General features: G+C 39.8%; 1 protein-coding gene across 1 annotated transcript in view; it reads right to left on the reverse strand.

Annotated features, from left to right (window-relative positions):
- The window catches only part of ADAM32 (ADAM metallopeptidase domain 32), a 99509-nt gene that overhangs the window by 69596 nt on the left and 16853 nt on the right, over positions 1-13060 (reverse strand). The window contains exons 7-10 of the mRNA XM_059685345.1: positions 12343-12411; positions 8358-8429; positions 7997-8163; positions 2673-2754 (exon numbers count right to left, since the gene is read on the reverse strand). Coding sequence (XP_059541328.1) covers positions 2673-2754; positions 7997-8163; positions 8358-8429; positions 12343-12411 — 390 coding nt within the window. The remainder of the gene's footprint in view (positions 1-2672; positions 2755-7996; positions 8164-8357; positions 8430-12342; positions 12412-13060) is intronic.

Here is a 13060-nt window from a genome sequence, read left to right on the forward strand (position 1 = left end):
GCCAAACCGGTTTCGGCGTAATACTATATTTTAATAAATATTTTTATAAATATTAAAATAATAACAATATCCTATATAATAAAACCCTAATATGCAAATTGACCAAATGGTGGAATGACCGGTCTCTATGACGCGCACTGACCAGCAGGGCGCAGACGTTCAATGTAGGAGCTGCCCCCTGGTGATCAGTGCACTCCCACAGGGAGAGCGCCACTCAGCCAGAAGCTGGGCTCATAGCTGGCAAGTGCAGCAGTGGTGGCAGGAGCCTCCACAGCAGCACTACAGACCCCTCGGAGGATGTCTGACTGCCAGCTTAGGTCCAGGCCTAACCCAGCAAGCAGACATCCCCCCAGGGGTTCCGGACTACAAGGGCTGAGGGACGCCCCCCCCCACTCCAATGCACAAATGTCATGCACTGGGCCTCTAGTATATATAATAGAGTGGGCTAAATATGTATCATGATTGCTTCCTGAATGTGAAGAGGCCAGATTATATGAATTTCCTTATACATTCTCATATGTACTTTTAAAAAAATGACATGAGCCCTAACCGGTTTGGGTCAGTGAATAGAGCTTCAGCCTGCAGACTCAAGGGTCCCAGGTTTGATTCCGGTCAAGGGTATGTACCTTGGTTGCGGGCACATCCCCAGTAGGGAGTGTGTAGGAGGCAGCTGATCGATGTTTCTCTCTCATTGATGTTTCTAACTCTCTATACCTCTCCCTTCCTCTGTAAAAAATCAATAAAAAATATTTTAAAAAAAATTTGACATGAATAAAATTATTTTCTAACTTAAAAATTTATACAGTACTTAAACTTGATTTTTTAATATATTTTTATTGATTACTAGGGGCCCGGTGCACGAAATTCGTGCACTGGGTGTGTGTGGGGAGGGGAGTGTCCCTCAGCCCAGCCTGCCCCCTCTCACATACTGGGAACCCTCAGGCGTTGACCCCCATCACCCTCCAATCGCCTGATCGGCCCCTTGCCAAGGCCTGACGCCTCCTCCAGAGGTGTCAGGCTTGGACAGGGGACCCCCATCTCCCCCTGATCACTGGCTCTGGCCCCCGCCCAGGCCTGAGGCCTCTGGCCCAGGAATCATGCCTGGGCAGGGGACCCCCATCTCCCTCTGATCGCTTGCTCCACCCCCCGCCCAAGCCTGACGCCTCTGACCCAGGCTTCAGGCCTGGGCAAGGGGACCATCATATCCCCCCAATCCCCGGCTCCCCCCCCCCCCACCCAGGCCTGATGCCTCAGCCAGAGGAGTAGACCCTCATCACCCTCCGATCACCAATCACCGGATGGGCCCCTTGACCAGGCCTGAGGCCTCTGGCAGAGGTGTCAGGCCTGGGCAGGGGACCCCCAGCTCCCCGTGGTTGCAGGCTCCGCCCCTGCCCAGGCTTAACACTTCTGGCTGAGGCGTCCAGCTCGGGCAGCGGGGACCCGCAGCTGCAGCGGCCCCGCGATCGTGGGCTCCGCTTTAGGCCCAGGCAAGGGACCCCTAGCTCCCGGGACTGCCAGCTTCGACCGTGTCCAGCTCCCATCGCTGGCTCCACCCCTACTTCCTGCTATCACTGGCCAGGGCGGCAAAGGCGCCTGATTCTCCAATCATGGCTGGGGGGCAGGGCAAAGGCGGCCCCAGGGCCGCCTTTGCCCTGCCCCCCAGCTCTTAGCTCCCCCCTGGGTTTCCGATCACTGTCAGTGGCAGGGGGCTTCTTCCTGCTTTCCCTTTTGCATCCCTGCATTGTGCCTACATATGCAAATTAACCGCCATCTTGTTGGCAGTTAACTGCCGATCTTAGTTGGCAGTTAACTGCCAATCATAGTTGGCAGTTAATTTGCATATAGCCCTGATTAGCCAATGAAAAGGGTATCGTCGTACGCCAATTACCATTTTTCTCTTTTATTAGATAGGATATTGATTTCAGAGAGGAAGGGAGAGGAAGAGAGAGATAGAAGCATCAGTGATGAGAGAGAATCATTATTAGCTGCCTCCTGCATGCCTCCCACTGGGAATCGAGCCTGCAATCCAGGCATGTACCCTGACTGGGAATCGAACCGTGAACTCCTGATTCATAGGTTGATGCTCAACCACTAGGCCACCCCAGTTGGGCTTAAACTTGTTTTTTGAAAGAACGAATAGGGTGGGTAAGTGACTCAACAATTATTTCACCTTTCTACGATGCATCTAATTGTACCAATAATTTATTTATATAAAGTATTTCAGTATTATAAATATTTAAAATACACATAGAATTTTATTCTAAATACTATTTGAAATATTTTGTAAATTTTTTTTCCTTTTTATCATTTGTTTTTAATTTGAAGCTATTTTATCTGACTATTTCTCCAACTTTCTCTCTATAAGCAAAATTCTACTCGGGTTACAAAAATTTCTTTGCAGATAATTTTCATGATACATTATTCTATATATTAAAGAATGCATACACATTTGATATTTTTATTTCACTTTAACTTCTAAATAATTGCAACAAGACACTTGTTCTACAGAATACGTTTCCTTCTGTACACTTCAAATTTTCTTTTATACTTCAAATTTTTAAGTTATTAAAAACAAATGCAGTTTCTAAGTATAAACATAAATGTAAACTATATAAAATAATGCTATAATATTGGTTAATTTTTAAATATATAATTTTAAAATAATTACATACCAAAGCAATCCCTGCAGAATATTGAGCAGTACACATCTTTCCGGGAAATGTTGCTCCCACATCATTTGGATAATCTCTATACCTAAATAAAATAAGTATACATTAATAATTCATTTCAACAAACATTTCAAATGTGAGAATTCCTGCTAATAATTTGTCTGTAGTCATAAAATCCTAGTCTGAAGCAAATTGACTTCCATGTGTACTTAATTGTTTCAAATTAAGGTTTTCTTAATTAAATGAAATTAAGCACTCTGGATTTCTAAAACATATCCAATGAATCCAAGTTTTGTTGGTTTCCTGTACTGTTCTCATCACAGTTGGTTTAAGTCTACCAAAGCCTTTAATCAAACATTTTGATTATGAGCATTTTTCTGAATGACAATAAAAACAAGTTTTAATGTATGGATTGAAAATATTCACTGTCATGTAGAAAAGCTCATCAGTTTCTCAGAGGAATAAGTTTCTTATCCTACAATTTAATATTATTTCTGCTTTGAGTAAGAGCCCATACAAATCATTATGTAATAACAGCACTATTTTAAGAGATCTACATAAGTTATTCCATTTAATACTCAAATAAGCCAGTGAAATATATTATTTGTATCCCCACTTAAAAAAATCAAACATCAGATGCTAAATATGGTAACACTCTCAACGTAGCACAAATGATAAGTGCCACTAAAAGACTGGAATGTAGACAATCTGAATCCAGATCCATGCTCTCAAACACAAGGTATACAAAGCTCCAAACATAAATGTCATCTTTAGAGCCCCAATCAAAAAACAAACATTCCAGGATATGTGTAAACAAGCCTGGTATTCAATTCTCAATGTGAAGTGCCCCTTTGGTGTCAACTGCCCTTTCCTTCACAACTGCATAGTGTATCCACTGCTGCCTTATTATGTCTCTCTGCTATTATTTATACCTAACCCCTCTAGCACTTGTTTTCAAGTATTTGTTCCTAACACCCAACCTTGGCTTTACATTCCAATATTGTTTATACTCTTTCTTCATCCAAGATAGTTCTCTATTTAGGTAACCCCCCACCCCACCACCACCACCAAAAAAATCTATGCATACCTTTGATGAGCTGGACTCAAGAATAGTTTTTACTTAATATTGCCCACCACCTAGTCGCCACATCAAATCAGTTGTCAATATCTAATGTTTTATTTCTTCAGTGTTTCTGATATCCTTAACCTCCTATAGTTCCTACTATGAGCATACATACACTTTATATGTAAGTGCATAGTTTTTTAAAATAACCATAAATTATTTAATCTTATGGATTCCATAACCTGGAATGTTTTAAACCTCCTTATACGAATTTAAGTGTGCCTAACTTTGCCTTCCCACTTCTAATTACCACTTCTTTGAGTTTTATATGTTACTCTGAATCACTCCCACCCACCCACCCATCTTCTGTTCCCTTGTAAATTACAAGCAAGTGGAGATCATGTACTAGTATTAATCTTATGGATAGGCATAAGCAAGATGGCAGAATTAGAGTTTTCAGCCACCATGTCCCCACAGAAACAAAGATTATAACAACCACCCACCAATGAGAATAACTTTGTGAGAGTCCAAGAGTCCAGAGGAAAGGTCACAGTGCCTCACTGGGGTGAGAAAAAAAAATCCAAGAATAGCTCTAGCCAGTTCAGCTCAGTGGATAGAGCATCTGCCTGCGGTCTGAGGGGTCCTGGGTTTGATTCCGGTCAAGAGCAAATGCCTAGTAGTAGCTTGATCCGCAGTAGGGGGTGTGCAGGAAGCAGCCAATCAATGATTCTCTCTCATCATTGATGTTTCTACCTCTCTCCCTCTCCTTTCCTCTCTGAAATCAATAAAAATATATATTTTTTTAAATCCAAGAACAGATGCTCCAAAGAAGGTAAGAATAGCTTCAATGCAGCCATGTCACCATTCCCCAAAAGCAGCACAGCTCAGCGCTAAAAAAGATGCCCTCAGCCATTATTTCTCCCACAAAAGAGACTATACATTAGGTCTCAGAACAAACCTCAATAAATTCAAGAAGGCTGAAATTATATGAAGCATTTTTCTAACCACAATGGCAGGAAACTAGAAATCCACTATAGAAAGGAAATTGAAAAAATACAAATCCATGGGGAATAAACAACATCCTACCAAACACCAATATATCAAAAAAGAAATCAAACAGAAAATCAAAAACCACCTTGAGACAAATAACAATGAGAACGCAACATTCCAAAATGTATGGAATGCAGCAAAAGCAGTTCTAAGAGGAAAGTTCATAGCTATACAGGCCTACCTCAAGAAATGAGAAAAATCCCAAACAATATAACTTTCCAACTAAAGGAAATAGAAAAAGAAGAATAAACAAACACCAAAGTAAGTAAAATAAAGATAATAATAAAGATCAGAGTGAAAATAAATGAAACAGAGACTAAAAAATAGGAAAAATAATCAGTGAAACTAAGAGCTGGCTTCTCTAAAAGGATAAATAAAATTTACAAACCTCTAGCCAGGCAAATCTAAAAGAAAGAGAAAGAGAGCCCAAATAAATAAAATCAGAAATGAAAAAAAAGGAGATATTTCAACTGATACCACAGAAATACGAAGGATCATTAAAGAAGACCATGAAACAAATTGGACAACCTAGAATAAATGGATAAATTTCTAGAAACATAATCATCCAAGACTGAACCAGGAAGAAACAGATAATCTGAACAGGCCAATAAAATTGAAGAAAAAAAATATCCCAAAAAACAATAGCCCAGGTCCAAAAGGCATTACAAGTGAATTGTCCCGAACATTTAAAGAAGAATTAATATAAACCATTATCAAACTATTTTTCAAAAAGGAGAAGAGTGAACACTTCCAAACTTATTTCATAGTCTGCATTACCCTGACACCAAAACTAGACAAGGACACTATGAAAAAATATACGTATATAGGACAGTATCCATGATGATCATAATTGCAAAATTCCTCAACAAAATATTAGCAAATTTAATTGAATATTAGTATATCAAAAGGATCAATATCATGGTGTATTCCAGGGATTATTCCAGGGATGCAAGGATGGTTCAACATTTGAAAACAACAAAGTGATAATCCATATTAACAAAATTAAGAATAAACATCATATGATCATCTCAACATATGCAGTACAAGCATTAGAGAAAATTCAACATCCATTATAGCTCCCAACCAAGTATGTATAGAGGGAATATATCTCAACATAATATAAGCCATATATGACAAGTCAACAGCTGATATACTTAAAAGTGAAAAACTGAAAGCTTTTCCTCTGAGATCAGGAACAAGACCAGGATGCCCATTCTCACCAACGTTATTTAACATTGTATTAGAAGTACCAGCCAGAGCAAGTAGGCAAGAAAAATAAAAAGCATATATGTATTTGAATTGACCCATTCATCATGATATAATGATCTTCTTTGGCTCTTATATCCTTTGCCTTAAAGCAGCGGTTCTCAACCTGTGGGTCGCGACCCCTTTGGCGGTCGAACGACCCTTTCACAGGGGTCGCCTAAGACCATCCTGCATATCAGATATTTACATTATGATTCATAACAGTAGCAACATTACAGTTATAAAGTAGCAATGAAAATAATTTTATGGTTGTGTCACAACATGAGGAACTGTATTCAAAGGGCCAGAAGGTTGAGAACCACTGCCTTAAAATAAATTTTGTCTGATAGAAGTATAGCTAACCTAGAATTCTTTTGGTTTCCATTTTCATGGAATATATTATTCCATCCCTTCATACTGGCCACCCTCTGGGGTGCATCCTTACATCTGAAGTGAGTCTCTTGTAGGCATCATATATGTGGATCTTGTTTTTTATACATTTTGCTATTCTTTTGAGAGAGATTTTATTCCATTTACATTTAAAGTAATTATTGATAGCTACATACTTATTGCCATTTTATTCATTTTTTTTTCTGGCTGTTTATAACTCTTCATTTCCTCTTCTCTTACTCTTTTTCTTTGGGATTTATTTTTTTATAGCAGTATACTTAGATTCCTTTTATCTTATCCTTTGTGTACATATTATGGGTTTTGGCTTTGTGGTTAGCGTGAGACATAAAACAACTTATATTTGTAACAGTATATTTTAAGATGAAAACAACTTCAGTTTATACATATCGTGAGACTACATTTTTGCATCCTCCATCACATTTATGTTTTTGGTGTCACAATTAAATCTTTTATCTTAACAAATTATTGAAGCTATGATTGTTTTTACTACTTTGGTCTTTTAACCTTCATAAGTAGCTTTGTAAGTGATTAACACCATCCCTCCATCTTTACAACATTATATCAAATTTGGAGATACATAGATATATATCAGTGAGATTAAAACTTTTATATGTTTTCCTGCTATTAATTAACTAGAGGCCCGGTAGATGAAAATTTGTGCACTGTTGGGGGGGTCCCCTCAGCCTGGCCTGCCCCCTCTCACAGTCCAGGAGCCATCAGGGGATGTCCTACTGACAGCTTAGGCCCGCTTCCCCGCCCCCCCCCCCAGGAGGTGGGGAAGTGGGCCTAAGCTACACTCTGGCCACCCTCTGGGGGAGGCAACTGGCCGATCAGGGGAAGGCACCACCCCACATCACCCCCTTGCTGCTGCTGCTGCCTCTGGCCTCCCTCTGCGGGAGGCAACCCTGCGATCAGGGGAAGGCGATGTCTCATCACACCTCTGCTGTTGCCAGTGATGGCCACGAGGCTGCCTGAGCCACGGCCCTGGAGCCACTGCAGCTTGCCTGAGCCTCGTCCCTCACAGTGGCTGCCACCATTGGAGGCTTGCCTGAGCCTCTGGTCGGCCCCGGGCAGCAGCAGCCGCCATCAGAGGTTTGTCTGAGCCTCGGGCCAGCCCTGGGCAGCAACAGCCGCCATCCGCTCCCCTGATGCACCTCCTGGTCCAGTCCCTGCCAGGGCCACAGTGTCAAGTTCCCGCCCATCCGTGCATGCCTCGCAGCTCACACAGCCCCGCCCACCACAGGAGCCACTGTGCACACAGCCTCCTAGTGATCACTCCTTGCGACATAAGGGCATCACAGCGTGAGGGAGTGACGACCACCTAGGCTTTATCAGTATAGATACCCTTTCATTTCCGCTAAAGATGTTCCCTTTAACATTCTTGTGAGACCAGTCAACCAATGATGATCGTTAGCTTTTGCTTCTGAAAAACTTCTGTTTTCTACCCTTCCTTCCCCTCTGCCTTTGGAAGAGTCAGAAATAAATAAAATTCCCTAAATAAAGCTACATAATTATCTCAGGTCTTTGTTTTCTAAGAATACTGAAACATTATTCTTACATGAATAGATATGCAATATCATGAGGCCTTAGGGTAAGGTAAGATTTTTTCCATTCTAAAAATCTCTGCAATAATTCATCTGCCTCACCAACTGTAGAAATCTTATTTTTGTCTGACCACAACTCCAATGATGACAACACAATAGTAACATTAAGTTGGGCAAATACCTAAAAACAAAAGAGATAATACATGAAAAAATTATCTTTGTGTTATGTTTAATGACTGGGAAATTAATTCAATGTTTTGACAAATTTATGCTCAGTTTATGTGGACAATTATTCAGAAGTGCCACATCAAGTTAATAAAAATTATAATTTTAAAACTACTATGAATTTTTCAAAATTAGTATGAAAATACTCACCGAATTTACAAGGCCAATAATTTCGATTACTTTATCTGTTGCTAACATGCTATCAGAGCCCAAATAATCATACTGAAAAACAAAATTAATTTTAAATTTAAATAGAAGTTTGTTATGCAACATGTTTAAGATTTACTCTCCATCTACTCTCAGAGGATTGAGGCTGCTTTGGGGGTTAGAACCGTTATAAATAAACCAGTAACAAATAAAAAAAAATGGATGTAAATTGAATCACTCATATATGCTGGTGGGAATGTAAAATTATTCAGCCACTCTGGAAAGCAGTTTTGGAATGTCTTTCAAAACAAATACTGGCCTTACCACATGACCCAGCTGTAGTCCTAGGCATTTATCCTCCCAAAATAAAAACTAATACCTCTGCCAAAAAACAAACAAACAACAAAAAAAAACCCTACACGTAAGTGTTCATAACAGTTGTATTCATAAAAGCCAAAAACTAGAAACAACTCATAAATCTTTCAATGTGTTAACTGCTTAAACAAACTGTGGTATAATTATGGAATACTACTCAGTAATAAAAAAGAACTGAACTTTTGATGCGTGGAATAGTTTGGATAAACCTTAAGAAAAGTATGCTGAGTGTAAAAGAAATCTCAAAAGGACACATACTACATGGTAACATTTATGCAATATTGCTGAAATCACAGGTATTGAGAACAGACTAGTGACTGCCAGGGGTTAGAAAGTGTAGGAAGAGGAGATGACTGTTATTATAAGAGGAAAACATGAAAGAGGCTTGTGGTTATGGTATAGTTGAGTGTCATGACTGTGGGGTAGTTATGCAAAGCTACATTTGTGATACTTCCACATAAAACTACACACACACACACACACACACACACACACACACGAGTGTATATGTAATTGTTGAAATCTGAATAGGTTAAATGGCAGTACCAATGTCAAATCCTATATCTATAAATCATAACTCTGAAGTTCACTATCCCTTTGATGTTCCACATGACCCTCAAATTAAACATATACAAACTAAGTTCCTCATCCATACTCAAAATATCAGCTCCTGCCCTAACCGGTTTGGCTCAGTGGATAGAGCGTCGGCCTGCGGACTGAAGGGTCCCAGGTTCAATTCTGGCCAAGAGCATGTACCTTGGTTGCGGGCACATCCCCAGTAGGGGCTGTGCAGGAGGCAGCTGATCAATGTTTCTCTCTCATCGATGTTTCTAACTCTCTATCCCTCTCCCTTCCTCTCTGTAAAAACTCAATAAAATATATTTTTTTAAAAAAATCAGCTCCTTACAGTTCCATTACTACAGTGAGTGTTATTATCATCTATGACCTTTACATCTATACTAACAAAAGGGTAATATGCTAATTAGACCGGACATCTTCCAGACATCCTTCCTAACAAAGCTGAGCCCTGGCAAAGCCGCCCACCCTGCGGTCCTGGGTGCCTGCGCCTGCAGCCCGGGAGAGGGAGAAAAGCCATCCACCCACAGTCCCGGGCGCCTGGCCCAAGCGAAGCCAGCCCAGGTCCCAGGTGCCTGTGGCCAGCCAGAAGGAGGGAATCCTGGGTCCAGGCTGCAAGGCCGAGGCAGAGGAGCAGTTAGGGATGATCAGGCCAGCAGGCAGAGGTGTTTAGGGGCAATCAGGCAGGCAGACAGAGGGGTTAGGGGTGATCAGGCAGGCAGGCAGAGGCGTTAGGGGCGATCAGGCAGGCAGACACATGTTAGGGGCAATCAGGCAGGCAGGCAGGTGAGCGGTTAGGAGCCAGCGGTCCCAGATTGTGAGAGGCCTAAACCAGCTATCAGACATCCCCCAAGGGGTCCTAGATTAGAGAGGGTGCAGGCCGGGCTGAGGGACGCCCCCCTCCCCACACACAAATTTCATGCACCGGGCCTCTAGTTTATTATATTACACATTCCATGAGAGCAGAACTTTTTCTGTTTTGTTCACTCCTGTATAGCCAATAAGTAGAACAGTAACTGGCATCTAGATCCTACTCAATAAATTTAAGTGAATGAATACATCTAATCAATTTTATAAGCCTTTCTAATTCAATCTCATCAGTAACTGTTCTAATAGTCCTTTTCTTTCTATTCCTATTACTAATTCCTATTAATAAACTATACCTTAATTATTGAAATAACCTCTTAAATGGTTCCTCCTCCAATTTTCTTGCCAGCAATCCCAGTCACTACACTATATTTTTAAATGGTGATTCTCCTGAAACACCTTTCAGAGTTATGATTTATAGATATAGGATTTGACATTGGTATTGCCATACAACCTATTCAGATTTCAACAATTATGTATACACTCGTGTGTGTGTGTGTGTGTGTGTGTGTGTAGTTTTATGTGGAAGTATCACAAATGTAGCATTGCATAACTACCCCACAGTCATGACACTCAACTATACCATAACCACAAGCCTCTTTTATGTTTTCCTCTTATAATAACAGCCATCTCCTCTTCCTATACTTACTAACCCCTGGCAGTCACTAGTCTGTTCTCTATATCTGTGATTTCAGCAATATTGCATAAATGTTATCATGTAGTATGTGTCCTTTTGAGATTTCTTTTACACTCAGCATACTTTTCTTGAGGTTTATCCAAGCTATTCCATGTGTCAAAAGTTCAGTTCCTTTTTATTACTGAGTAGTATTCCATGGTATGATCATAGGGAACACATGTACCCCTATTTTCATAGCAGTATCATTTACAGTAGTCGAGATCTGGGAACAGCCAAAGTTCCCATCAGTAGATAAACAGATAAAAAGATGTGGTACATTTACACACTGGAATACTATGCAGCTGTAAGAAAAAAGGAACTCTTAACCTTTGCAACAGCACAGATGAACCTGAAGATTATTATGCTAAGCAAAGTAAGCCAATCAGAGAAAGGCAAATATCAAAGGATCTCACTTATATATGAAATCCAATGAATAAAATAAACAGATGAACAAAATAATGTTTATTAAAGAATATCTTAATATGTATAAGAACATAGAAAGGAGATGTTTAATCAGCATTATATGGTTGGCAAACCTGACAATTTGGACAATAAACTTTTAAAACAATTCTCAAAATTTATAACATAATCATGAAACAAAATGACTTCCATAATCCAAAATATTACTTGGAAATTGAGTCATCTTTATTGGAAGTATCTTAATTTTCTCTTAAATGTTCACTGTACCCTTTTCCCTACACTCTAATAAATCCAGTATTATCATATCCTTCTCCAAATCTCACCTAGCTTTGACTTTCAACTCTGGATTCCTGGCAAAGCTCTACAATCCTACAAATAGAACTAGCAGTGAGAATAATTTATATTCTCTGTGGTAGTCCACAGGTATGACAACCCAACACTTAATCAACAGAACAAAATCTGAAAAATATATTTTTATCCCTGTTTTCTGAAATCTTTAAAATATAGGGGAAACAAAACCAGAACTGGTTGAGTATAAACTAAGTTATTACTCCAAGGTCCTGAAGTTCAGAGGTACTCAAATTGTTTATGGGAATCGGGCATCTAGAGGTGCGTTCAAACCAGGTAAACAATAGATTGGAACAGGTGCACTAATAAAACTGATTTAAAAAATCCTGACATTAATGTAAGCATTTCCCATAAATAGCTATACTATTATCACTTTTGTGCCAATAAATATTTTACAGGACAAAACATTCCCTAGTATACATACTGCTCTTCAAGTGCAAACAAGAATTAAAAGCTTAAAGAATGTCAGGTAAAACAAATATTACAATTAAAAATTATTACGGATGGACAGAAGCCCCAAACAGATGAAGCACCATGTAAAGATTTCGAATAAATCATTACTGATAGACCTAGTATAATTTTGACTATGCTTTTTTTTTTCAGTTTGCAAATGTTTTCACTGTTCAATGACTTACAAGTAAGACTATTAAAAGCTTTAAGTTCCTATCTAGCAAGGGATAATCATATGTTCATACCAAATATTTAAAAGTAAAGAAAAACACATACCAAAACTTTGTCCACCACAATATGCATTTCTAGATAAAGAGGAATGAAATCTTGAACAGCTGATTCTGACTAGAGAGAAAAAAATGGTATTTAAAAACATAAAAGCTTTTATAAATTGTTTATTCTAAACTTTTACATCTTTTTCCATCTTCATTCAGGCATGGTTGACATAAAGCTGCATTTAAGGTGTAATACTTGTTGTCTATATAGTAGGTCCTCGGGTTACGTCAGAGATCCATTCCGACAGCGTGACGTAACGCGAGTTTCGCCGTAAGTCGGAACCCACCTCCATAAGCACCTACGTCACTCACATGGAGCACATACACAGCAGTAATGAAGTGAAACAGTAAAAAAAAATTTTAAAGAAAGATAACAATTCCTGACCTTTACTTGTGGTAAATAAATAATAAAAAACATAAAGCACACATGTACATACGTCAAAATAACGTGTGTTTTTTTAATAAATAAATGGGAGATGGCGACGTAACCACGAGTCCGACATAACCCAAGGACTGCCTGTATATGTATACACTAGAGGCCCGGTGCATGAAATTCATGCACTTGGCGGGGGGGCGGTCCCTCAGCCTGGCCTGTGCCCTCTTGCAGTCCGGGAGCCATTGGGGGATGTCCGATTGATGGCGGGAAGCAGGCCTAAGCCACAGCAGCCGGACATCCTTAGCGGTGCTGCAGAGGCAAGAGAGGCTCTCGCCAGCCATGA

This window comes from Myotis daubentonii, chromosome 2 (assembly GCF_963259705.1).
Source record: "Myotis daubentonii chromosome 2, mMyoDau2.1, whole genome shotgun sequence".
Taxonomy (NCBI): Eukaryota; Metazoa; Chordata; class Mammalia; order Chiroptera; family Vespertilionidae; genus Myotis; species Myotis daubentonii.